This window comes from Sporothrix brasiliensis, assembly GCF_000820605.1.
Source record: "Sporothrix brasiliensis 5110 chromosome Unknown Cont19, whole genome shotgun sequence".
In the NCBI taxonomy this organism is placed as follows: domain Eukaryota; kingdom Fungi; phylum Ascomycota; class Sordariomycetes; order Ophiostomatales; family Ophiostomataceae; genus Sporothrix; species Sporothrix brasiliensis.
The window spans coordinates 3,414,155-3,440,041 of NW_024467138.1; the positions used below are offsets into that span (position 1 = coordinate 3,414,155).

Below are 25,887 nucleotides of genomic sequence, written 5' to 3' on the forward strand. Positions count from 1 at the left end.
CCGTCGATGCCAAGGTGACGCTTGGCCGAAAGGATCGGACACATGGACAAATCCAGACATGACAACGTCCGTGACATGTGCCGGTGGCTTGTCGTGTAATCCGGGTTGGGACCTTGATTGTCTCTTCCAGTAACGGTAGTCGAACCATCAAAAGAGCGGGAAGGGGATAATAGAAACGAAACAGATTTCGTCCCTGAACGTTGAAACTGCTCGGTAGTCAACGGCTTGCTCCTGGAGAGCCCGTGATACGACTGCGGTGAAGGAGGTGAGATACGGTGGTCATTCCCGTCGTCGAGTCGAGTGTCTGTCCCGAACGGGACCTGAACATCCTCTCCGCGTCGTGCCTGGCCTTTTCCTGTCCATTTTCTGTCCCGTTTTCGTCTTTTCATTGAAAGCTCGAAGCTCGTGGTGGTCGAACTTTGCTGGCTCGGGCTAGATTGGGTGTCGTTTCTTTGTCGCCATTGGCGTTGGCCAGATGTAAATATTGACTATTGGTCTGCATTGGTTCGTTGGCTTGGTCGTTAGACCCCTTCAACCCCAGGGGGTTGCAAGGCACAGGCACACAAGACGCCACTGGCGCCAACATCGCCGTTTTGCCGACCTTTCTTTCAACAGAACCATAGCGCGCCAATGTCAGCCAATAGTCCCGGGCAAAATGACGGACATTTGTTTGAAAGTTGCAAATCCAGCCGAAAACGATGGAGTGATCGGTTGAAGCAAAACGTCCAAAAGAAAATACGAGATGTTGGAAATAGCGATCATAGAAATAGAAATGCAAATGGAAATGGGAATGGAAATGAAAGAGAGAGCGGAAAATACGTGTAGAAGAAACTGTTGGCATGTCCAAAGCAGATAAAGGTGTTATTAGTAGAGACAATGTGTATTTTGGGGGTCCAATAGCTATTTACAACAAGAAGATAATTGCAACAACAAATGTTGAGGCCAAACAAGACAGCGAAGACAGAGGGCACGACAAGGCGGTCTGAGTACACACGGGGTGCATAGTGTCCGTCGAAATCCAGATCAGAGACAAACAGCAGCGTAATACAAGAGAATAATACAAAAAAATATAATTAGAATAGGATGGGCAACATTTCAAAAGCAAAAGACTCATATTGGCTAGAAATACGTGCAACGCAACGCAGAAATGGAGAAATGGAGAAATGGAGAAATGGAGAACCGCAGAAACGCAAGAACAAAATGAAACTCGAAAGTGACGAGGACGCGCAAAGAAAAGCACTGTTGACAATAAACAGGTAAGAGAGCGTGTGCCAATAAGCACGGAAGCATCGGCGATTCGGGCATGGCAATGAATAGTAAGATGGGCGAAAACGAAAAAATGCCAGAGGCCTAGGACTCGTTGGCGAGGAAATTAGCAGCCTGTGAACCAAAACGGTTAGCATGATTGCAGTCATGGAAAATGCCTGGAGCCATCGCCGCTCGCTTGACGTACCCGGTCCACATTGTAGTCGTATTTCTCCAGCGCGCTCAGAGCCACGGCACGCGGGTAGCCCATGCCCGTCAGCTGCCGCAGGATCGGGTCGTCGTTCGTGCTGTTCTGCGTGTCGAGCCGGTTGAGGGTGGCAGGCCGGGCAGCCTCGTCGGTGGCAGCTGACGGACCAGAGTCAGCTTGAGCCGATGCCGCGGCCGGCTTTGCTTCGTCACCCGCAAACGAAAACCAGTCGCCCGCGTCACCCGTTGCCGCCTTGGCGCCATTAACGGCCTGCGCGGCAGCAGCAGCTGTGCCGGCCGACGTGGACGACGCGCCGAGCGTAGAGAAGTCAAAGCTGCTGTCACCGGCAAACGAATTCTGCGAGTCGAACTTGCCCGTGGGCGACGACTCAAAGGTGGACTGGAAGTCGTCGAGCGCCGAGCGGTTGACGTTTGCAAAATCGTCGTCGGCCGATCCCTCGCGGGCCTCCTCGAGACCCTCAAAGTCGTCGTCAAGATCATCGAACGCGTCGTCGTCCGAGGCGTTCATGGTTGCCGGTGCTGCAGCCGCAGCAGTGGGTGCCGCAGTAGACGCGACCGCAGGGGCCGGTTCCGGAGCCGAAGTTGCTGGTGCGCTAAAGATATCATCCATACTGGCGCTCGGGGCTGGGGCACTGAAAACATTGGGCGTGACAGAAGCAGGGGTGGAGAAGATGTCCGAGGCAGCTGGAGCAGACTCTGCCGCTGCGGGAGAGGCATCCTTGGGGCCCGCACGATCTCCGTGCGTGGCCTCCGGGACCGTAACGGCAGCCAATGCTGGCGCTGACTCTGGTGCCTTCTCGCTCTGGTTGTTCTTGGGCGACGCAGGCGCAAAGTCGTCGTCAAATCCGCCACCATCGCTATCTGAGTCGGACTCGTCGTTTTGCAGCTCAGAGATCGGCGGGAACTCCGTGTTGAAATTGGCAAAGGCCTTGGAGGTATCTGTGTTGACGGGATCTTCAGCCTTCGTCGCGGTCGCAGCGGTGCTGGGCGCGGCAGCGCCGGCAGGCGACTTCACCTCAAAGGCGTCGTCGTCGTGGCCAGACGGCTCGGCAGAACGGGCCGCTTTAAAGCTGGCAAAGGCAGACTCAAAGTCTTCCTTGGCCTTGTCCTGTTGCTGGTCCTTTGCCGAGAACGGATCCGACAGGCTGTCGTTCGCGACGTGGCCCTGGCTCCACACAGACTTGCCTTTGTCGGCATCGTCCCCGGGAGACGTCGCATCGCCCGTGCCGGAAACAACAGCCGCAACGCCAGCCGTCGCTGCCGTGACGGCAGCCGCAGCCGCGGCAGCGGCCGTGGCACCGAAGCCACCAAAGACCGACGACGAAGACGTCTGTGCCTCGGGACCATGGGAGGTGCTAGAAGGCACATCCTTGGATACGACTGGCGCGGGAGACGCGGCAGCTGAAGCATGGTCGGCAGGCGGGACAGGCGACGTCGCACTGGCGGCCGGGGACGCGACCTTGGGGGACGCAGAAGGCGGCGCAACGGCAGCCTCAGTGGTTGGTGGAGGCGATGCGGTCGTGGTCGCAAGCGGATGGAAAGACGTCTGGCTGGCAGGCTCGGCGGTCGGCGTGGCATCTGTGCCTGGACGGTTGATGTCCGGTGTCGCAGTCTCGGACGTCGGCGCCGTCACGGCAGAGAATGAAGAGGATCCGGTGGAAGCGCCCGTAAACTGCGGCTTGACCGCGTTCACGGCGGCAGGGGCAGTGGGGACCACAGGGGCAGCAGCAGCAGCAGCAGCGGGAGCAGCCGGGCCGGGGCCGAAGACGTCGTCAAATGACTGCTCACCAAGCTGTTGCGGCGACTGGCCTTGCGTAGGCGATGAGAATACGCCCATGATGTCGGAGCTGCCGGTGCGGCGGAAGAACGGGTTCTTACCCGACGCCGACGCAACGGAGGGACTGGCGGCCGCGGAGCCGGCGCTCGAGACGACGCTGGCGTTTTGTATTTGGCGGGCAAGGTCTTGGTTCTGGCGCGTCACGTCGTCGGCCTCCGTCTTCAGCTTGTCGCGCTCGCTTTCGCCGAGGGACAGCTGTTTCCGGTTGATGGCCACGATGCCCTTTTGTTGACGCGCCTCAGATTTTAACTTTTCGATCTGGGGCTTGAGCTGGTTCACCTCGGCGCTGACGGCCTTGATGCGCTCCTTCAGGCTCGCGTTCTCCTGCTGGTCTGCTTGCAGCGCCGTCGAGATCGTCTGGTGCTGCGTCTGGAGGTCTGCATACGAGGCCTGCAGCGTGGACAGTTGCGTCTGCAGGGTCTTGGTGTCGCTGCGGGACGTCTTCAGCTGCTCCTCCAAGGCACGCACGTCGCGAGCCTCCTTCTCGTACAGGGTCCGCAACTGGGCCAGGCGCTGCTCAAAGTTCTTTTTCTGGGTGCTGGTCTGGCTCAGCTCGTTTTGCAGAGTCGAGCGGTGCGCGGACGTGTCCTGCATGTGCTTGGACAGCGAGCCGATCTGGTTCGACAGGTTCGCCAGCTCTGCGGTGTCATTGGACAGGTTGCGGCTCGCCTCGCCGTCGTCGCCGCCAAGAAGGTCATTGGCCGCGCTCTGCGCACCCGGCGGCTGCTGGGGCAAAGGTGGTGCCGATTTGGCGGTTGCCGACGGCGCCGAGCTGTTGGAGTCGCCCGTAACTTGCGCCGTCAGGGAACGACCAAAGGACGACGAAGGCACAAAGGGCTTGAAGGTGGTCGTGTTGACGGTGGGCGATCGTGTGGGCGAGCTGGGCGGGACAGGGCTGCTGCTGGTGGCGAACGGGTCGGACACACCAGCCGGGGCAGCCGGCAGAGAAGGTGTCGAGGACGCGCCCGTGTCGAGGCCAAACAGGTCGTCCATCGCCGACTTGGGCTGCGCCGGCGGAGGAGGAGGCGGGGCGACGGCGGGCGCTGGGCTGGCCGTCCCGACCTTGCTGCGCAGGCTGGGGGGCACAAGATTGGGGGGCAGCTTGGCAGGCAGGGCGCTTGTGCCGTCGGTCCGCTGGCGCTGTTGCTGGATAAGATACAGAGCCACGGCGAACGTATCGCTCGTCAGATGTCCCTCTGAGTTCACGTCGGCCAGGTCCCAGATCTGTGCGAGCGTGTCCTCGTCCAGACCCGACCGGGTCAAGAACGGCACGGCTTCCTCGCCGGTGATGTAGCCCTTGCGTGTCTTGTCGAGGCTCTGGAACACGGGGTCCATACGCGCCTTCTCAGCGGGTGTGATGAGCCACTCGGGTCCAGTGGCAGCAGGCGCCGCAGCGGGCGCGGCTGCGCGACCGAGCGGGCTGTTGGAGAAGTTGGGCGGCGCAGGACGCGCGTGGCCCGTCAACTGGCCGGTCAGCTGGCGAGAGATGGAGGCGGTCGGGGGCGGGGGCAGGATCCCGCCAGCGCCGAAACCGCCGCCCAGAGGGCTCTGCTGGCGGGCGACAGGGCTCGCAGGGCTGCCGACAGCAACACCAATAGTGCCGCCGGGACCGGGCGACGCAGCGGCCACACCGCGTGTCGCAGCCTCGTACAGGCCAGCCGGCAGCATGGCAGGCAGGGCGCGCAGCGTGCCCGACTTGGTGGACGTCAACAAGTGCATAGCAACGACGAACTCGGTCTGGACGAGCGCGCCGCGCTGCTCCGTGTCGGCCAGCTGCCAGATGCGGCCGAGCGTTTCGATACCAAGGCCCGACTTCTCAAAGATACGCCGGGCCACGTCGCCCGACATGACGGACTCGCCGCGCGTCTGGTCTTGGAAGACGCGGGCATACTGCGCGGCCTTCTCGGGCGACAGTGGCGGCACGCGGGTCGCGGCACCAGGACCGGTGCCCTGTGCTGCTAGCTGCTGCGCGCCCGCTCCTGTTCCTTGCGCAGAGAGCGGACCGGCAGCCGGCCCTTGCGAGGGAAGGGCGCCCGCAGCGGTGACGACGCCTTCGAAGCGGGGGAGGGGGCCATGCTGCAGAGCGATGTTGGGCGAAGGCTCTCTGCCAGCCTGCGCGTGGCCGATGAGGCGCAAGGCGACGCCAAAGCCGGCGGGTGTCAGGAAGCCGCGGTTTTCTCTGTCGGCAATTTGCCAAATCTAGATGTGTTAGAGACACGACAAAAGAAGAACAGCCAGAGGGACTCATCGTACCTCGCCAAGAATGCGCGAGTCGAGTCGGGTCTTCTCAAAGAACTTGACGGCGACCTCGCCCATCACAATGCCGACGCTCTCGGGGTCGGCCTGGCGAAAGAGCTGGCCATAGACCTGCTTCTCCTCGATCGTGAGGTTGAGGTTCGTAGCTGCAGTGAAGAGAGCGAGTTAGCCAAGCGGCACTACAAGAAAAGAGAGCTTCCACAGCGTCTCCGGGCGTCGTGCACGTCACTTACCAACCTCGTCGGAGCCTTCGGAAGCCATTTGCGGGCAAGGGGGCGCCGAAGCTCAGTGACGAGAGAACGATGCCAATCGGGCGACGCTGTAGAACGATTCGCAATTCACAATTCGCAATTCACAATTCGCAATGTATTATTCTGAATCGTTGAAGGAGGATGTGTCGAAGCTTGGCTTTCGTGGTGCATGTTGGTTCGAAATTGCACAGCGTGCGTTCGTTGGAATCGGTCGGGCGAGCGAGGAACAAAGGACGTAAAAAGAGCGGGTAGCCAGGAGGCAGCGAAAGCTCAATGGTTGGTGCCCTGGGTGAGCTAAGCTCTGGTAGTGTCAGTTGGTTGACAAAGTTGCCAGCTCCTGATGTATCCCAGTATCTCCGGGAGACGGGCTGGTCGTCGGAAGGAAATGTCCAGCCAGCAAGCAAAAGATTGCCGTCCGGAGCGGTTCGGAGGACGGACGAAAAAGCGAGCAAGAGAAGAGTTGCCAAGGGTTCGGGAGCTCAAAGTGGCCTCCCGTCGTCGAGATGTCGAGATGGTTGATCGAAGTCGAAGAAGAGGGCAAGCTGTGCCTGGCAGAACGGCCGCCAAAGCTAAGCCAACTGTCGTTCAGGGGTAGCAACGGTTTGGCAGAGAGGCGAGCGATCGTCTCTGCAAACGGTCGTTGGGTGGGTGCGCTGGAACGAAAGGCCGAGAAAGATGGCCAAAAGGAGAGAGAAATGAAGAAGATGAGGGACGGAAAATAAAAGACTGGGGAGTGGGAAAATGCACGATGTCGGAAAAGGGAAGTGGCTTTTGGAGATGGCTGGGTCATCCAGGAAGGATCGCCGGCGGCGCCTTCCCACTCTCTTTACCTCTGCTTGCTGACCTCAGTGTCGCAGCCTGTCAATTGTGCCGTGCGGCAGGCGCGCAGACGCAGCCAAACACGGGCGGCGCAGGGGGCAGCAGGTGCGTCCGGCTGGGACTTGGTTGGAGCGTCAGGGCGTTTTGGGGTGCTGGGGGACGGGTGTTCCTTCCCACTCAGAGCGTCCTAAGCCTGTTTGGGGCGGTCCATTGGACAGGAGATTAAAGCCGGTTCGGCCGTTTCTAGCGTCTCTCCAGCAGGCACGCACTTCGTATTAGCGCTAGGGCCGAAATGTACAGAGGTATCTTACAGTGGAATAGGTGCCGTATCTTGTAGAGAGTCAGAATGATTCCTCAAAGGAAAGGCATCTGAACCGGGTATACGTCGTACAGTGAGCAGGCACCATCCGACAATGGAGTTGGGTGTACAAATTACAGGAGATGTCACAGCTCGGCCACGCTACCCGAAGAGGCATTCTGAGACACAGTTCAGCGGTGGTCGAGGCTCAGCGATTTGGCCTCTCCATTCCCATCTCAATGGACACTTCAAGGCAAATTCAAAAGCAAGGAAGCTTCAGTGCATGTCATTGTCCGTTGGTAAACGACGGTTGCATGCAGGTTATGGAATGACAGCCGGTTGGCGCGACGTTTGACAAGGCTGGGTGTGGCGCGGGTTGGTTTTGCTGATGTAGGTTACACGACGTATGATTGCAAATATGACGGGGTTTACGTGTTGGGGGGCAGCTTTGGCCGAGAAGCGGCATAATGCGTGAGTGTTCATGCACCTTCACGGCGTCGGACGAGCAACGGAGAAATTGTATAGAATCAATGGTGGAATCAAGAACAAGAGAGGGAAAAGTAGAAACAAAAAAGCAAAGAAAACAGAGAAGATAAAAAAACGCAACAAGATGAAAAGAGGTCGAGTTGAAAAAAACGGGAGATGGCAAGAATCAAGAAGTTAACACCTGCCAAGGCCAATCTGTTTATATATCTTCCTCTTTTCGCTATTACGAACATTGTATAAAAAAGGCCAGCGTCAAGGTCATGTCGACGTCAACGTCTCTTTTCCGCTTGTCAAAAATAAAAAGACGCTCCACAACCGTCCCTTGCACATTGCGTCGTCTAGTACTCGGCCTCGATCTCCTCGGCCTCCAGCGAGTCGGTGGCAACCTCCTCGTAGTCGCGCTCCAGGGCCGCCAGGTCCTCGCGGGCCTCGGAGAACTCGCCCTCCTCCATGCCCTCGCCGACGTACCAGTGGACGAACGCACGCTTGGAGTACATGAGATCGAACTTGGCCGACAGGGCCGACCAGGCCTCGGCAATGGCGGTGGTGTTGGACAGCATGCACACGGCGCGGTTGACCTTGGCCAGGTCGCCATTGGGGACCTGCTGGGGCGGCTGGAAGCAGATGCCGAGCTTGAAGCCCGTCGGGCACCAGTCGACGAACTGGATGGTGCGCTTGGTCTTGAGGGTGGCCACGGCGGCGTGGGCATCCTTGGGCACGACGTCGCCGCGGTACAGCAGGCACGTTGCCATGTACTTGCCGTTGCGGGGGTCGCACTTGACCATCTGGTTGTTGGGCTCGAAGCACGACATGGTCATCTCCTGGACGGAGTTGGCCTCGTGGGCGGCCTTGGCGGCCGAGATGACGGGGGCGTAGGCGACCAGGGGGAAGTGGATGCGCGGGTACGGCACCAGGTTGGTCTGGAACTCGTTGAGGTCGACGTTGAGCGAGCCGTCGAAGCGCAGCGAGGCGGTGATGGACGAGACGACCTGGGCAATCAGGCGGTTGAGGTTCTCGTACGTCGGGCGCTCGAGGCCGAGGTTGCGGCGGCAGATGTCGTAGATGGCCTCGTTGTCCACCATGAACGAGCAGTCGGCGTGCTCGAGGGTGGTGTGCGTGGTCAGGATGGAGTTGTACGGCTCAACAACAGAGGTGGCGGTCTGCGGGGCGGGGTAGACGCAGAACTCGAGCTTGCTCTTCTTGCCGTAGTCGACGGACAGGCGCTCCATCAGCAGGGCGCCGAAACCCGAGCCGGTACCGCCACCGAACGAGTGGAAGACGAGGAAGCCCTGCAGGCCGGCACAGCCGTCGGCGACGCGGCGGACCTTGTCCAGGACCTGGTCGATCAGCTCCTTGCCGACGGTGTAGTGGCCACGAGCGTAGTTGTTGGAGGCATCCTCCTTGCCGGTGATCATCTGCTCGGGGTGGAACAGGCTGCGGTAGGTGCCGGTGCGGACTTCGTCGACGACATTGGGCTCGAGATCGCAGTAGATGGTGCGCGGGACATACTTGCCCTGGCCTGGAAGGGAAGAAACATATGGTCAGTAAACACAAGCGATGCCGACGGACGGGACACACGACACGCCACCCAAAAGGACGTACCGGTCTCGGTGAAGAATGTGCTGAAGCCGTGGTCAGGGTCGGCAGCCTTGCGCTCCTCGGTCAGGTAGCCATCGGGCTAAAGAGACGAGAGACGCGTTAGTAAGAGGTCGACGGCGACGATGCCGAGCGGCAATGGTCAACACAACACAGCACGACGCAACGCAACGGGAACAAACGTACCTGGATGCCGTGCTCAAGGCAGTACAGCTGTTTGGGTTTGTCAGCACACCGTTATTTCATCGACAAAATTTCTCATCGTGACATGATATTGTCGGAACGTCGGCGGAACACGTACCTCCCAGCAGGAATTGGCGATCTGGCAACCGGCCTGGCCGACTAGATTGAAAAGACACAGTCAGTACAGATGCTCAAGTGCCCAAACACAAGAGGCATTGTGATGGTGGCTGATGTGCAGACAGGAAATGGCCAGGATGCGGTGAAGGCGGTCACCTCCCCATGCCAAACAACAACCCCCCCAGCAAATCCAGCCGAACCCAAAACCCGACGAGCATCGCAGGAACGCGCGCCCGGCACGGTCAGATGGCCGCCACGGCTGAATACGAGGCTCCGGAGAGAGGATGAGGGAAAGAGAGGGTAAAGAGGCCAGACGACATACCGTTGATGCTGATGATTTCACGCATGGTTGGATATTTGTAGGGGTCTTGGGGTCGGTGTTGAAGAAGGAATTGTGAGACCTAGAGAGGAAACGAGGACGAGATAATATGCAGAGGACTGGGTTTTGGGGCGGTGGACGGCTGTCGAGAGATGTGGTGTCGGTCTGGATATGGCGTCCCGTATTTTTTTTATGGTCCCCTGATTTTAAAATTTGTTTGTGTTGTGAGCGGTTGCAGTGCAGCCTCTCCGTTCTTTTTCTGGTTTATTTACCTATCAGGGGAACGGATTTCGGATGGGGAAGGAACCAGTGTAGCCAGATAGGGGAGGAGAGGGGGGAAGGAGCTTCCGAGGGAGGAAGAGGGGCGGCAGGAATGTGGTGGTGGGTGGTGGATGGTGGTGGACGGTGCTGTTCTAGCTGTTGGGACCACTGTTGAAGCAGCTGGGACCCCCTGACGACCCAGGGACGACAGTGCGGCTCCCGGGAATAGGGTGTGGACAGGTGGGGTAGGGATGTTGTGGCGGCAACTTTTTAGCAGGCAACAGCGTTAATTTCGCCGTGTTTGTTTACGGGCAGCTGCCGTGCGGCCTGAGGACGAAGTGGGAAGGCACGGGAGTGCCGTTCGTTCAGCGTCGTGCGGTCCGTTAAATTGCGCTGCGAACGATGTACAGTGGCACGCCCAACCAGGCAAGGCGCGTTTGGCCACTGAAAAGGGGGCAAGAGCGAAAGAGGGTGGACCGGAAGACATCGTCAGTAAACAGAGGACCCACTCCTGGCCCGTGCGCGTCAATGGCAGAAAACGCGCTTTGCCCATTGTGCGAGTAAACAGACGGTACGAAAGTGGGGCGCCAGTGGGAAAGCACTGCTGGATACGACGTACATACCAAGTGGGGGTCCACACCGCCTTCCTCTTTTGTCCATCAAGGTATTCTGTTGGAGCTGGCATTGGGAAGGAAGGAATGAACCCGCACGTGCAGCCGTGACTTCCTGGACATGCTCCGGCGGTTCGGGAACCACGACCAGAGTGGATCCCCGCTTTCTCTTGGGCTCTGGCTCTTGCGAGTATTGCATCGCATCACCAATGGCGGCCCTGCTGGCACGGCCACCGCATGCGCCCTGGCTGGTGTGCTCACGGCTGCGTGCGCCAATACCGATATCCATAGCAACACCAGCGGCAGCAGCAAAGCCATCGGCACCACGATGGCTGACCACCGGCGCCGGCGAGCTCGACAGACTGCTCGACCGCGTCAGCCAACCTCCGGACGAGGAGCAGCAGACCCAGCCTGTTGTGCATGTTGTGCACTCGGTCGGCCGCAATCCATATGCCAACCTGGCCATTGAGCACCGGCTCTTTGAGCGTGCGCACCCGCAGAGCCGCCTGCTGCTGCTGTACCGCAATGCGCCGTGCGTCGTCATCGGCCGCAACCAGAACCCCTGGGCCGAGGTGAACCTCAACCAGCTGTCGGCACGGGCACGGCCCACAGGTGTTCCACAAGCTGTTCCACAAGCACCGCCGCTCGACGACGTGCATCTGGTCCGCCGCCGCTCCGGTGGCGGTGCGGTGTACCACGACGCCGGCAATGCCAACTGGAGCGTGCACATTCCGGCGGCCGGCTTCGACCGCGACCAGCATGCACTGATGGTTGCACGCGCCCTGCAGACGCTCGGTGTCACCAGCGCACGGGTCAACGAGCGGCACGACATTGTGGTGGGGTCCGGTAGTGCGGACGACGTCGGCGAGTACAAGATCTCCGGGTCGGCGTACAAGCTGACGAACCGACGGGCTCTGCATCACGGCACCTGTTTGCTGGGAGCGGACTTGGCCGCCGTGTCGGGCCTGCTGCGTGCGCCTCCCGCGGCACCGTACCTCAAGGCACGCGGTGTGGCGTCTGTGCGGTCGCCCGTGCGGAATGTGACGCTGGTGGGTGAGGACGTCGAGGGCGCCCATGATCCGCACGATCATTTTGGCTCCACGGTGGCTGCCGAGTTTGAGCGCATGTATGGCCCGGCGGCGAGCAAGACGGTCATCAATGCCGACGCAATGGCGGCGGATGAGAGTGGTGGCCGCGGCGGGTTTGCTTTTGACCCAAAGCTGGCCAGCGGCTACAACGAGTTGATGGTAAGAGATACCGCCTGCCCTTGTGCTATGAGACCGTGCATATCTGACAGAGTGTTCTTAGACCGCCGACTGGCTGTTTGGGCAGACACCACAGTTTACGTTCTCCACGCAAGCCACAGAAGAAGACCCGCGCGAGCGCCCTCTACGGCCGTTGGATGTGCCTCCGCACTTTGACCTGGCGTTCACTGCACGCCACGGACGCCTACAGGAGGTGACTATCACGGGCCTCCCATATGCCTCTGGCAGCGATGCGGCAGTCAGCAGTAGTTTGGATATCGAGAAGGCGACGGCCACCGCCCTCGAAGACCGTCTCCTGTACGGCATTCGTGACTGGCGGGCCGTCCTGGCCGAAGCGAGTCCTGTTCCACTCGACACAGCGAGGGCATCGGCCACTGGCCGCTGGCTGAACGAGCTGTTTGGCGTGCAGTGCTATTAGATTCTGGCCGTCGTGTACGAAGCGACTTGTATGATACGGAGCATCACAAGCATCACAAGCATGAAAAGCATAGAAAGGATAGACAGGCCATTCATTGTATTACAAAAGAAACAACACACACACACATATATATATTTATACAGAGACACAGCCATGCTGGCAACACTACGCGCTACTCCCCCGCCGGCCCCATAACGCCCCGCTGGAACCAGTCGGCCACGGTGCCGAACCGGTCGTCGCTGTTGCCCAGCTCCGTCTTGAACAGGTCGTGCCGCGTTGCGTACTCTTCCTGCTGCCGCCGGATGGCCCGCACCGTCGCATTGTCCTGCGCACACAGCGGGCACTCGGTCGACAAGCTCGCGCCCGAGCCGTAGTCGCCGGCGGCACCACCCATGGTGCTGCTGCTGCTGCTCTCGCGCCCATCGCCCTTGAGGCACCGCTGGTGGAACGAGTGCTTGCACAAAAAGTGCACCACGGGCAGCTCCAGCGGCAGCGCACACTGGCTGCAGCGCGTGGCCTGGAAGACGGCCGGCTTGGCCTCGAGGTCGGCCAGCTCGGCGCGGCGCTGCTCCGTCTCCTGGCGGAACGACGTGATGCGGCGCTGGTTGGCGGCGATCTCGCGGCGCTCGCGCCCAATGGTTTCCTGGAGGTACGGCTTGAGCATGCCCATGGTGGCGACGGGGTTCTGGCTGAGCGTCTGGACCACCTGCAGCGGCGCCATGAGGCCGTCGCTGTGGATGCGCTCCAGCACGGCGGCCAGCTCGTCCGGCCCGGCCTCGTCCAGGACGCGTGTGCTCGACGTCAGGTACGCCAGCGCCGCCGTGTACAGCTGGGGCTCTTCGGGCCCGTACTTGTGCAGCGCGTGGAGGGCGCCGCGCGTGTCCTTGGCGGCGGTGTAGGAGCGGAAGATGTCAAACAGCAGGCCGGCCTGCTCCTTGACGAGGGTGGTGCCGTCGCGGAAGTTGGACAGGTGTGACAGGAGCAGCACGTTGGCCTTTTCAATCGGCACGGGCGTGTCGCTGTCGTCGTCGCCGCCGCCGTCGGTTTCACCCTCCCCACTGCCTTTCTTGCTGATCAGCGCTTTGGCCTTGGCCTCCCACGCCTCGCGGTGCTGGGCGCCCTTCTTCTCCGACGACTTTTGCAGGTACATCTCAAAGAGTGTGGTGTACAAGTCGGTGCGGTCGTCGTCCGCCAGCGGCTTCTTGTCCTTGAGGCAGGACTCTAGGAAAACAATAAACTCGTCCGGGTGGTCGATGAAGGACGAGAAGGCCGTCCGTGGCTTCGGCACCTTGTAGACGAGCATGGCTGCAGCTTTCGCCTGCGTGCTGCCGGCGTCGGTTGACGACGGTCCTGCCACAGCATCCGTGGCGGTGGCTGCTTTTGCTTCCTCTGCTGGCGTCGCCGCAGACGACGACGAGATGTACGGCAACGTGATGCGGCCGGCGAGGTTGGAGACGGCCGAGGCCGCGCCGTAGGCAAAGCCGCTTCCGCCCGCGTCTGCTGCAGCGGCTGCTACGCCCGCAGATGTCGGCACATCCAGCTTCGGCCTGTACTTGCCTGTGTAGTAGTCGATGAACAGCTGTGTCGCGTCTTTTGGACAGTGTTCAATGAGCACACGAGCGTACTTCATGAGACTCGCATATGCCTGTCATTGTTAGCAAAACCATACGAAAAATATAAACGGAGGAACGGAGCACCCACCGTCTCGGCATCGAGGTGCCAGATAAAGTCGAGGGCGTCGTCGTACTGCTTGGCGTCCTCGACCAGAATGTCGACGACGAGCTCGTTCTCGCTGTGCTGCTTCGCCAGGTAGACGGCCTGCTCGTAGTAGCCGCCCTGGCGGCACATGGCGATAGCCGTGTCCAGGTCGAACTTGAGGTCGCCCGGCGACTTGATAAACGCCTCCAGCTTGTCAATGTCCTTGAGCTTGGCATAGCAGTTGAGCAGCAGCGTCGTGTGGTCGGCCGTCGCGCGGTGGTGCTCGTGCAGCTCCTCGAGGTACTCAATCAGGTTGTGAATGCGCTGCGTGTCCAGGAACTTGCGGATCACCTGCGACGGCTCGGTGCTGTCGATGGCCTTGATGTACTGCACCATGGCCTCGTCGTAGCTGCCCTTTTGGTACAGATAGTCGCCAAACTTGCGAAAAATAATGTTCTGCTCGGCGCCGCCGAGCCCCGACTTGCGCGCCAGCTCAATGGCCAGGTGGTACAGGTTGCGCTGGTACAGCATGTCGAGGCGCTGCTGCAGCGACTTTGCACGGTAGAGCCGCACTTTCCCGTCGAGCGTCAGCACGCACAGGCTGCCCCAGAGCTGGAAGATGGCTTTGACGGGCGACAGCAGCGTCTCGGAGTGCGCGACCACTTTGAGGTCGGTCTCGAGCAGCGCAAAGGTCGACGTGTTGAAGAGGACATCCGCCGCCGCTGCCGAGGTGCCCAAGCGTCTGCGCAGGGCGTGTCCACCGCCGCCACCAACGCCTGCTCCGCCTGTATTCCCGCTCCCCTTGTCGCCGCCACCGCTCCCGCCACTGCTGCCCAAGGCCGACGCCGGCGACACCAGCGCCACGTAGTCGTCGTACACCGAGATCATGCTCTTGGGCGCGTCGTACGCCCGTGGCGGGCCCCGCCCGTCGATTGTGTAGTAGTAGATGGCATCGTCACGCGCGACGACAATGTCGTTGGTCCGCCGGTCGATGGTCATGCACCCGACCGCACAGCCCGTGTCCTCGACGGTCTTGGGCGGCTGGGCCTTGCCCCTGGCGAGGATGGGCAGTTTGAGGATGCGGCCGGTCGTGGCGATAAAGAGAGTGGTGGTGAGCTTCTCGTCGACGTCGAGCTCGACGCCCGTAATGGGCTCTTCGGATTCGTGGATGATGCGCTGGCGCGTGCCGGTGTCGTTGACGAGGTCGCCACGGATGAGCGTCACAGAGCCGTTGGCAAACCCGACGGCCAGCTGCGAGACGTCGGGGGTGGCGGTGAAGGCAGAGATCTGTCCGACGGCGGTTAGTGGCTGTATCATGCAGTCTATGAAGGTTGCGTACGCACCGGAAACTGCTTCTTGCCGTTGTTGATCTGGATGGTGCTCAGACATGTCGGCAGTCCTGTCTTCTTGGTTGGCTTGTCCAGCGCCCACACCTTGAGCACCGGCTCAACGCTCAGGTCTTCCTGCAAACGAGTTAGCCGCCCGTCCCACTCGTCCCATAGCACGCCCCATCTCGTCGACGCACCGCTACAGTCACCAGCAAGCTCGTGCCCTCGACTTGTCGCATGTGGGTGATGCTGCCGGCGTCGTGCGCCAGGAAGCTGCGCACAATCTTCCAGCTCGGGCCGACAATGCGCACGTAGCCATCGAAGCTGCCGAGGAACAAGCTGTCGGATCCGGAACACACGCTGGCAATCTCGTTGCCCTCGAAGAAGCTGCGCGCCTCGTCGTCGCCGGGCCTCGCCTGGCTGACATCGAAGAAGTCAAACGACTTCCACTGCGTGCGGGTTAGCGTGCCATCATTTGTGGGATTGTGCAAGGGCTCGGCATGCGCTCGCAACGTACCGAGTTGGCCATGGTCACATTCTCTTGTAGCGATGCCGATTCGGTGTCTGTTTGTCGCTGTGGTTGTGGAGGTCATCGGTAAGTCGTTTGGAATTGGCGGCTATGGTTGCCTTGTCGTTGGGAGCTTAGCTCTTGGGTGCTGATAGTGACGTTAGCAGACCCACCCAGCACACAGGGCCGCCTGTCCAAAGCGATGCTTAGTCATCAAGGAACACCAACTTCTCAACTCAGTTGCTGTTATTACGAAAAGAACTCATATGAACAATATGCAGTCTCTTTTATGCCAATAAATGCCCCCCATTGTATCCGGGAATTGAATTGTATGTTCTTTAATATTCAAACTGTCTAGTTATATGTGGGTATATATCGTTATGTCGTCGTTTGTTGCAGCCTCTACGGCTTGCTATTTTCAGCCTCGGTCAGCTCTCAGTACAAGTTTGAGCTCTCGTCGAGGCCAAGATTCAACAGTGGGACCATGGAAGGCCGGCCGTGTGCACATTGGAATGGAAACGAGCAGCGAAGAAGCCTATCTGCCAAGTCGACACACTCGTCGCGAGTCAGGGCGTCGTTGAATTTAATAGCACCTAAGACGTTAGACAAACAGCTTACTTGAATTCGGTGCAGGGAAGCAGAGGCACTTACTTCGGCATGCCCTCGAATTGATGAGGTCCAGGATGCCTCGTGGGCACCTGTGAAATCGGGCGGTCCAGTGTGTGTTGCTGTCCGATGCCGGTCTCCAGTCCAGGTCTGCCTCTTTGCGCTCCCATATCTCTTTGCGGATGAGATCAATGACCAGGCGAGGATCTTGTGTGCAGCGGTCAACGATGGATGAAGGCAGAGCCGTCACTCGTAGAACCGTTGTGTCTGCCTCGCGTGTCTCGTTCGGCGGCAGCATATCATATGCCACACCCCAGTGCCGAAAATAGGCCCTAGACCGTTCCAAGAGGGAGAGTTCGTCGGTCGAGAGTTCAAACTGCATGGGGCGTGACAGGACCGTCGCAATGGCACCTTCCTGTCGGCGCTCTTCAAAGTAGTCCTGTAAAAGGGCTTCGACGCGACATCGCTCGTCTGCCGCATGCTGGTCAACAAGGATGAGCAGAGGCCCAGAATCGTCCGTCTCCGGCGGCGCTCGTATGAGAATAAACTTTTGGTCGACCTGGCCAATAATGGTGGCCGCCTCCAAACGGGCCCGCGAGATCTTGAGGTCGTCGCTGGTCAATGTGCTCTCGTCCCATTCTTTCATGTTTTTAGAGATATCACAGCAAGCCTCGTCGGCGTGTTCGTCTTCTTCGTGGAGCGAATCAGGCTTAGCAAAGAACATGCTCTGTTCTTCGGCGTTTCCGCCACGTGTTTCCCATCCAGGATGGGCGACAACATGTGGCTGTGTTAACTTCGTATTTGAAGATCTTGCAGACTTTGTTTGCGGCCAAGATGAAAACAATGACTGCGCATCTCTGCTTCGTTTTGGGGGAAGCGGTGGGACTCTTCTCCCACGCGCCTCGGCGGCCTTCTGTGTCTTTGTCGCTGAGCCCGGGGTGCCTCGTCTACTCCGAGACGGGCTTCCACCAGTGCTGCCAGATTGATAACATGTCGCAGGGTCTTCATAGAACCCGTGTGTCTTCAAAAATTCGACAGTGACCGTTCGCAGCAAGCTGGCAATAACTGCCAAATCGTGTCGCTGGTCGTCCAGCACGTCATCCGCGGTCGTATCCCCATCCAGGTCGATGCCAAGACTGAACATGGGCCACCGGTCGACGGTCTTTCGAGGCCGCTGCTCACGCACAAATCTATCCATAGGGCCGCGTGTCGTTCGTTCGTCGGATTTCGTCAGGTCTGTCGCACCAAAATCCGAATCGGCAAAGATCTTGTTGATTTCGCTGTACAGTCGGTCGGCTGGGTGTGCCGCAGACAGCGGTGTCACGCCGATGCGAAGAAACTGGGCACGCTTCGAAGCAGTCGGATCCAGACAAACGGTACCCGAGACACGCACGCCAGAGACAGAAGCTCCGACGCTGACCCACGACTCGGGGTCCGTTCTCTCACAAAGGCCGGCTTGTGCCAGCAGGTGGGCCGTTCGAACAGCAGGTTCGTTTTCTTGGACGCCTCGTAGAGTCCGTCTTGCGTCGCTGGCCTCGTCGTGAATTGTAGCAGATATGCTCCCCGGCCATGCCAAAAGAAGGGCCGCCACGGACCGAATCAGTTCGTCCCAGTCCCGGTTCCACGCAGCGGAGTCAGGAAGCGGTCGCAAGCGGGCACGCACCGGCAAGCATCCAAACAGATCGCGGACTGTGACCCGGGTCCCATGTGGCGACGCAAAAACAGTCTGGCTTGACACATCGGTTATATGCCGACGCAGCAGTTTGCCATTGTGGATGGTCAATGTGCTCTCCGAGCTGCAGCCACGGCTCCGTGAAACGATCGTCAGCAGCGAGAGGTCCGCAACGGATGCCAAGAAGGTCCCATATCGGCCGTGTGTGCCTTTTAACGGTGGATACTTGGATGTATCTGGCCAGTCAGTAGCTGCCAAAGTAAACAAAAAAAAAAAGGTTCGCGCACCGACTAACAATAGAGCTTGCCAAGGCCGCCGTCGACGCGAAACTCGTCTGGCGGTATACCCGCGCCATCATCCTCGACAACACAGCTTCCGCGGCCATAGTCCACCGACACGGTCACCCGAACGGCACCTGCATCGAGGGCATTGCGGAGGAGTCCCAACACTGTGGCATTCAGCGACGCAACGGTGGCCGACGACTTGATCTGTGCCGCCACAGCTCCTGGCAGCCGCTGGATCGACATGTCGTGTGTTTACATTGCCGTAAGAGGAGAAGAGGTCGTTTCACAGGGTAACCGTTGCCGGCATGGGGTTATGTAGCAACGTTTGCGAGTTGTCGACATCGCCACGACGTACACCAAAACTGCGTCACGTGCGGGCCCGAACGGAGCTCATCGACGCGCCTGGGCCCCGAGGCCAAGGTGGCGCTAATAGACCACTGACGTCGTCGCCCCTAACCCCTGAAACCCACACAGGGACAGTTAGCTCTCAGCACCCCCATTCGCCTGTCCGGCGGTCCCTGTGAACACTAGTTTAGGCTGAACCAGGCATTTCTCCGGCGGCAGCGTCACAGTTGCATTCCTGAGTGCATCCTGCATTCTGCATCTGCATCCGTCGGCACGCATTCTCTCACGCCCTGCTTGGCCCGTTTCTCCACGACTCCGAGACGCGACGACAGCCCAGATCCGCCGCTAGACCGACCAGCCAACGTTTGCATCTGTCCTTTATCCATTTCACGCTATAGAGCGATCTCGAGGACCCTAGACTGATTGATCTTATCGACGACTATCGCGACATCACAACACGGCATCGCGACATTACGACGGTCGAAGACAGCCTCCAGTCTCTTTCCGCGACACTCCATCGCGCCAGACGGATGGCGGTGACAGAAACCTCACAGGGTAGGCCCTAGACGGCTCTTCACCCTGGAGCAACTGTCTCTCACGGAGCTGTCTTGATACTGACTAGACGCAAACAGAACACAGCCGCACGGCTCGTCGGCGGCCATTTACTACCTGGGTCAAGAAGCTCGCACACTTCAAGGGCGGCGCGTCCTCGTCCTCGTCCGCCTCGGGTGCCGCGCGGCACCTCGGCAAGTCGTCGGCAGCCACCAAGAAGCGCCCGTCCAAGAACAACAATCCCTACCCGCTGTCTGGCCGCCTCGGCGTCATCGACAACCCCAATCGCTTCGCCAGCGACGGCGAGGACGGGAATGACGACGGCAGCGAGCAGTACTACAGCGGGCCGCACCGCAGCCAACCCTCGTTTGCGGGCCACAGCGGCGCGACGCCCAGCTCCATGTCCATTGGGCGCAGCCGCCGCAGCAGCCTGATCGAGTCGGCCAGCGACGACGGCCGGGCACCACCCACGGCAGGCGCGCTGTCGGTGGCGCCGACCGTATCGACCGACCACGGCACGCCGCGGTCGGTGCTGGCACCCAGTGCCGGGGCGGCGTCGTCGATTACAGGCACGAGTCGGACGATTAACGGGCCCGGGTCGCGGCGCGGCGGCGACAGCACATTCTCGTCGCCGGCGCCGTCGGTACGCTCGCTGACGACGACATTGACAACAATACAATCGCTGGCTCCCGCGGCTGCTATGGGCCAGGCAAATGGTGTTGGTGGCGGCGGCGGCGGAGGTGCCGCGAGCAACGGCACCGCCAGCGTCGGCATGACGTTTAGCAACCACCTCGGGCCTCCGTCTAGCCACGGCCACAGCCACCACCACCACACCGCGTCACAGCAGAGCAACGGCACGCAGACCATCCAGTTCCACCAGCCGTTCCCCAGCACCCCCGCGTCGGCCATCCCGTCGCACCTCACGCCCCTCCCCCACAACGCCGGCCCCGGCCACCCGGCCACCTACTCGACCGCGACCGCCAACAACCTGCTGACCGACAACGCGTCCATCTTGACGCTGGCGTCGTCCAGCAAGCGCCGCCGCCGGCGGTCCATTGACACCGACGCGTCTGTGCGCGCGCTGGCGCCGTCGTCGCTGTTTGGCGGCAGCCGCGAGAGTCTGCCGCTGTCGGTGCTGTCGGCCAACATGGAGGGCCCGTCGTCGACGTCGGCGCTGATGCCCAGCACGTCGGCCAGCAGCAATGCCAACGCACAAGTCCCCGCACCCGGCGGGCCCGTGGCGCTGCACGCGACCAACAGCCGCATGAGCGTCGCCAGCGCCGGCCTGGCGAGCCCCGCCGCGGTGGCGGCCGCCGCCGAGCGCACGAGCATCTACAGCGCCACGGGGACAGGCATGCTAGGCGGTGGCGACCGCAATAGCTTTTATGCACGGCAGAGTCTGGGCGGCGGCGGTGGCGGCGGCGTGGCCGGCGACGGGGCCAGCATCCGCAGTGGTCGTAGTGGACGCAGCGGGTTCCTTGGCCACGGGCGGTCCGAGAGCATCACCGGTAGCATTGGTGGCAGCCTGACGAGTCCGCTGGCCAGTCCGCTAGCCAGTCCGCTAGCCAGTCCGCGCGAGACGGAGGCGGAAGAGGCATCGACTGATCTCATTGCGTCTGTCGCGACCATCAAGACTGCCGTCACGGACGACGCAGTCAACGGCGAGGCTGCCGTGAAGGCTGATGAGGAGAAGTGATGAAGACGATGGCGACGACCCGACGATCCAACGATACCTTGTTTTCCGATCTGTCTTTTGCATTCTTTTATGTTTGTATGTTTTACTTTTACCCTGGTTTGCTGTACTTCTTCCCCACTGGTTATTGCTCTGCTTATTTCTGCGAACGGTTGGCTTATTTGGGAGGATAGCGGGTTGTGTTTCTAGATGATTTCATCGTCTCTTTTGCCCTTTCTCGGCGTTTTCCTTGCGTATTAGCACAGTGTACGACCTCGTTTAATAGATTGGTTCTCACGGAATGCTCATCGTGCTGTAAACACTCCGCCTTCCGATGCTTCAATTTACACGGTTGTTCCTTCTGCCGTATAACATATGCGCTATTCCTAAATTGTACTAGCGTCGGTTGCACCTAGCACCTTCCTCATCGCGCCTCACTCCCGCGCCTCATCCAACCGCCTTCCGTTTTCTATCGACGGGACGTGAGACGAGGCACGGAAGGAAGGATGCAAGAATATTCGAGTTCGCGCGGCTGAAACGACATCACGTACAAAGTAATACTGCGCGACTTTCTCGGTGTGCGCACTCGACGCCGTCCGCGTGCGCATGCGCCCTTCCAGGCCATGCTTGTATTACACGAACGCCATCCAGCCGCTCGCAGATCCGCCCCTCGGCGTACTTAGACCTCAACCCGGACGACGAGCTTCTTCGGGCGCCTCTTCGTCCAGTCAACTGTCTATCGCCACGACTCATCTCCCAACCCCGAATCTCCAGTCGTCTCTTCAGTCGGCTCCTTCTCCGCGCCATGTCGTCCCTCAGCAGCGAGCACCAGACGCCTCGGGCCGGGTCCGTCTCGACCGGCCACCCCACGCCAGGGTCCGTGGCCACGCCTGGCCTGCCAACGAACAACGGCACCACCCCTAACATGAACAACGGCAACAGCAGCAACGGCGGCCACCCCGTGACGGCCCAGCTCACCAACTTCGCTCCTACAAACGGCGGCGCCGCACCGACAGCAGTGCCCTCTGGGCGGCCGGTCACGGCCCCGCGGCTGAGCGAGTCATCCATGCAGATGGCGGCGCGGATTCCCAACATTCTGCCGCACGAGCGCGTGTTCCCCATCCAGATCGGCTGCGAGTTGTTCAAGCTGTCGGGCGCGTCGCTGTCGTCGGATGCGCCGTCGTACTTCTCGCAGTACTTTGATTGCCAGATCAAGACGGCCGAGGCGCACGGCGTGGAGGACATTGGGACGGCGATCCGCACGCTCTACATTGACCGCGACCCGGCGACGTTCCGCGACATCTCGCTGCACCTGCAGGGCTACCACGTGCAGCCGCGCGACGGCACGCACTTTGTGCGGCTGTTTGCGGACGCGCAGTTCTACTCGCTGCCGCGGCTCATCTCGCAGCTGTACGACGAGTCCATCTTCATGTCCATTGGCCACCGCGAGTTCCAGATCCCCCGCGACCTGTTCCAGGACCCGGGCAACCTGCCCAACTACTTCTCCCTCGGGTTCGCCATCTTCTTCAGCAGCCCGGACGACCTGTTCCCCGGCCTCGACCGGGAGGGTCTGATCCGGCCCCCGTCGATCCTGCCCCCGGCTGTCCCCGGGCGGTCGGCCGACACCTTTGAGGAGCTGCTGCACCTGCTGCGCGGCTACCCCGTGCACATCCGCGACGAGACGCACCGGCAGACGCTGCTGCGCGACTGCCGCTACTTTAATTTCAAGGGCCTCGAGCAGAAGCTGATCCCGCACGCGCTCACCTACAACCAGGCGCGGCTGCGCTACGAGATGGCGCTGCGCGTCGAGGACGTGCTCAAGTCGGGCGTCTCCGTCGCCAACGAGCCGACGCGCGGGGACCCCCTGGCCGGCTGGGTCAACTATGCGCGGCCGTTTGTGGACGACAAGCCGGCCGAGCTCGTGCTCGAGATTGGCGGCGAAAACACCAAACTGCACTTCTTCCCGCCGGCGTCGTCACCCGCAGCCGCATCGCCTGCGCCCGGCGGTGGCGGCCGCCGTGGCACCCGGGCCGAGTTCTTCCGCGACACCAAGATTCGCATCGCGCGCCTGTTTGAGGTTGTCGCCACAAAGCTCAACCTCCCGCCCACCACGCAGCCGCTCGGCCTGCTGATGCGCCAGGGCGGGGCCCGCAGCCAGCCGCCCTCGCCGGGGAACACGCCGCTGAGCGACGACCTGGTGCGCGTCGTGCTCGAGCCCGAGACGGCCATTACGCTCGACGGCCGGCCGTTTGCGCTGCCGGAGACGGTGGCGGACGACACGGACGCTGCGGATGCCATCCTGTCTCCAAGCGGCGGCGGCGAACCCGGCCCTTCGCGCAAACGGCGGCGTGTCGACTATGCCGCGCTCAGCGGCGGTGCAAACGCGGCGTGGACGATCAAGACGGGCTTGTGGCGGTTGCGGATCCAAAGCGTCAAGAACGGCAAGAGTGCGGTGGAGTGCGTCCTGGTGGGCGTCAAGCTGGATGCCATAAGTTCGGAGCTGGCGCGCAACCAGGAGCGAGGCTTCTTGGGCGGGTGATGGATGGTCATGGCGTCCGGGTCGTCTTTACGTGATTTTTTCTGCTCTTTTACTAGCATGTACAGTGCCTTGCCCTACTGTTGGATATCTGGTTTTGGCTCTCATTTTTGGCTCCCTGGTCCTTGAATTTACTTTTCATTATCCTGTCGTATGTTGGGCATGTCCGGGTTGGACGCAATACTGCACGCTTCTGGTGGTCTGTCTCATGCAGGCCTCTATCTCCTCCGTTGTATTGTTGTCGACGTCTATTCAAAGGTCAGCCTATCTCGGGGACGAAACGACAGAGCTGCGTGCCAAGCTTTCAGAAAGACAACGCTGTTGCCTGAGTTGCTTAACACCAACGGATAGCTACCGAGTATTGCAAACAAAGACCGGACTTTATCTTCCAGCGCCAAAAGTCCGGTCGGCCCAGTAGTTCACCTCGACGACTGTGACCGCACCACAACTCACGCGGGGTTTTAGACGCTCGCCGTATCTCACTGGTGCCCCTACAACCACCCCTGGCATCACCCGTAATTCCCGGCGGTCGGTTTGTTGCATGAAGCCTCGCGTTAACAGCAAAAGTGGGACCTCGTTATCGTTCCGCATCGTTCGTCCCACACTCGACTACTACCTTAGGAAAAGAGAGCTTCACTAACACTCTACCAGACACGGGCCGCATGGTTGCAGTCTTTTTCCGTTAGCGATGGCCATTCCGCCAACCAAAACACCAATGCGGCATGGCCGACTCGTTTCCCCGAGCAGATGCTGCAGCCTTACGGGTCTCGGGGATCAAAACGGAATCAAGCCTCGTCGTCGCCGGTCTTTCACGATTCGACCGCTGGCATAATGTTGATCCTCCTCGAAGCTGACATACATTTGCCCAACGGGGGTTGAGAGAGGTTGTAAAACTGCATATAAGTATGCTCGCCACCATCTCGGCCAAATCGAATCTCCAACATGCACCAACGGCCTTTTCTCGCTTGAGAACAAAGAACACAAGAACACAACCTGTTCCAAGTCCAACATATAAGACTACCTCTGTTGTTTCTCTCCCAGTGATCACCCCTATCCCTTATCATACCTCTTCTCTTTCACACGCATATCGCTTCAACATGTCTCTCAAAATTGCCATTGTCGGCGCTGGTCCCGCTGGCTGCACACTGGCTCGCCTGCTACACCTCGGCGGCATTGATGCCACTGTCTACGAGGGCGAGGCCAGCCCCAACTACCGCTCCCAAGGCGGCACCCTCGACCTGCACACGGCCACGGGCCTCGCTGCCCTCAAGGAAGCCGGCCTCTGGGACGAGTTCCTCAAGTACGCCCGCTACGACGGAGAGTACATGCTCGTCTGCGACAAGAACCTCAACAGCTTCTTTTCAAAGGGAAACGAGCCCACCAGCGAAACGGATCTCATGGGCCAGCGTCCAGAAATCGACCGCTCCTCCCTGCGCCAAATCCTCTCCGAGAGCCTGCCAGCCGGCATGATCCAGTGGGGCCGCCACGTCAAGACGGTCACCAAGGCGACAGCGGCGACCAAGGCGTCCATTACCTTCTCCGACGCGACGACGGCCTCTGGTTTCGACCTGATTGTCGGAGCCGACGGCGCCTGGAGCAAGGTGCGTGCCGCCCTGAGCGACCAGAAGCCGCTGTTTTCGGGCATGGCCCTAAACGAGCTGCGCATCCCCGACGCCGCCAACACGGCGCCCGCCCTCACCAAGCTCGTGCACCGTGGCAGCATCTTTGTGCAGGCCGACGGGCGCAAGGCCGCTATCCAGCAGATGGGCGACGGCTCGCTGCACGTCACCGTCGCCACGCGCCGCAGCGACACGCCCAACGTCCCGCTCCTGGGTGGACCGGATGGCACCACCCGCGCCGACAGCTGGACCGAGACGTGCGGCTACGACCCCACCAGCTTGGACGAGGTCAAGGCCGCCATGCTGTCGCGGCCCGAGCTCATTGCCGACTTTGACCCGCGCCTGCAGGACTGCGTCACGTACGCCGCCGGCGACACGGTGCCGCGCTCGCTCTACGCACTCCCTGTCGGCTTCCAGTGGGACCACCAGCCCGGCCTCACCCTCATCGGCGACGCCGCCCACCTCATGACGCCCTTTGCCGGCGAGGGCGTCAACGTCGCCATGGACGACGCGCGCAAGCTGGCCGCCGCCATTCTCGGGGTGGCCAGTGCCTCCAGTGCCTCCAGTGCCACCAACGCCGTCCGCCTCCCGGCCCAGCTGGACACGGCCGTCCACCACTTTGAGACCGAGATGTACGCCCGCGTCCATAAAGTCACCAAGCTGACCAACGACCTCCTGCTCGCCTGGTTCTACACGCCCGGTGCCCCCGAGTCGGTGGTCGCCTCCGTCATGGCCGCCCATGTGCGCTTCCACATGCCCGCCCTTGCGGCGCCCTTTGCCACGGCTGCCGTCCACGCCTACTATTTCTTGTACAAGAAGTGTCTAAAGAAGGAGATTAAAGTGTGAGCAAAGGTTGATTCTTGTGTTCTTGTGTTCT

General features: G+C 60.6%; 8 protein-coding genes across 8 annotated transcripts; 4 read left to right on the top strand and 4 right to left on the bottom strand.

Moving 5' to 3' along the window:
- Positions 1–1,350: 1,350 nt before the first annotated feature.
- On the bottom strand, positions 1,351–5,827 carry SPBR_09020 (ef hand domain containing protein; the record flags this gene model as incomplete). Its single annotated transcript, XM_040767146.1, has 4 exons — positions 1,351–1,380; positions 1,454–5,509; positions 5,564–5,712; positions 5,800–5,827. 4 exons carry the CDS (start codon positions 5,825–5,827, stop codon positions 1,351–1,353), a joined length of 4,263 nt encoding a protein of 1,420 aa, XP_040618751.1.
- A 1,931-nt stretch (positions 5,828–7,758) lies between these two features.
- SPBR_00387 (tubulin alpha) lies at positions 7,759–9,663 on the bottom strand (the record flags this gene model as incomplete). The annotated part of the gene is made up of 5 exons (XM_040758706.1): positions 7,759–8,939; positions 9,023–9,098; positions 9,203–9,229; positions 9,318–9,358; positions 9,639–9,663. The coding sequence occupies 5 exons, from the start codon at positions 9,661–9,663 to the stop codon at positions 7,759–7,761; spliced, it is 1,350 nt and encodes a 449-aa protein (XP_040618752.1).
- A 1,053-nt stretch (positions 9,664–10,716) lies between these two features.
- SPBR_09035 (uncharacterized protein) lies at positions 10,717–12,190 on the top strand (the record flags this gene model as incomplete). The annotated part of the gene is made up of 2 exons (XM_040767161.1): positions 10,717–11,754; positions 11,816–12,190. 2 exons carry the CDS (start codon positions 10,717–10,719, stop codon positions 12,188–12,190), a joined length of 1,413 nt encoding a protein of 470 aa, XP_040618753.1.
- A 172-nt stretch (positions 12,191–12,362) lies between these two features.
- Positions 12,363–15,745, bottom strand: SPBR_00111 (uncharacterized protein; the record flags this gene model as incomplete). The annotated part of the gene is made up of 5 exons (XM_040758431.1): positions 12,363–13,835; positions 13,892–15,175; positions 15,232–15,351; positions 15,414–15,665; positions 15,734–15,745. The coding sequence occupies 5 exons, from the start codon at positions 15,743–15,745 to the stop codon at positions 12,363–12,365; spliced, it is 3,141 nt and encodes a 1,046-aa protein (XP_040618754.1).
- Positions 15,746–16,159: 414 nt separating this feature from the next.
- SPBR_00254 (uncharacterized protein) lies at positions 16,160–18,529 on the bottom strand (the record flags this gene model as incomplete). Its single annotated transcript, XM_040758573.1, has 3 exons — positions 16,160–16,317; positions 16,376–18,238; positions 18,298–18,529. 3 exons carry the CDS (start codon positions 18,527–18,529, stop codon positions 16,160–16,162), a joined length of 2,253 nt encoding a protein of 750 aa, XP_040618755.1.
- Positions 18,530–19,161: 632 nt separating this feature from the next.
- SPBR_00457 (uncharacterized protein) lies at positions 19,162–20,879 on the top strand (the record flags this gene model as incomplete). The annotated part of the gene is made up of 2 exons (XM_040758776.1): positions 19,162–19,186; positions 19,264–20,879. The coding sequence occupies 2 exons, from the start codon at positions 19,162–19,164 to the stop codon at positions 20,877–20,879; spliced, it is 1,641 nt and encodes a 546-aa protein (XP_040618756.1).
- Positions 20,880–21,660: 781 nt separating this feature from the next.
- On the top strand, positions 21,661–23,394 carry SPBR_00446 (K+ channel tetramerization domain containing protein; the record flags this gene model as incomplete). Its single annotated transcript, XM_040758765.1, has 1 exon — positions 21,661–23,394. One exon carries the CDS (start codon positions 21,661–21,663, stop codon positions 23,392–23,394), a length of 1,734 nt encoding a protein of 577 aa, XP_040618757.1.
- A 1,094-nt stretch (positions 23,395–24,488) lies between these two features.
- SPBR_00634 (uncharacterized protein) lies at positions 24,489–25,856 on the top strand (the record flags this gene model as incomplete). The annotated part of the gene is made up of 1 exon (XM_040758953.1): positions 24,489–25,856. One exon carries the CDS (start codon positions 24,489–24,491, stop codon positions 25,854–25,856), a length of 1,368 nt encoding a protein of 455 aa, XP_040618758.1.
- Between the last annotated feature and the right edge of the window lie 31 nt (positions 25,857–25,887).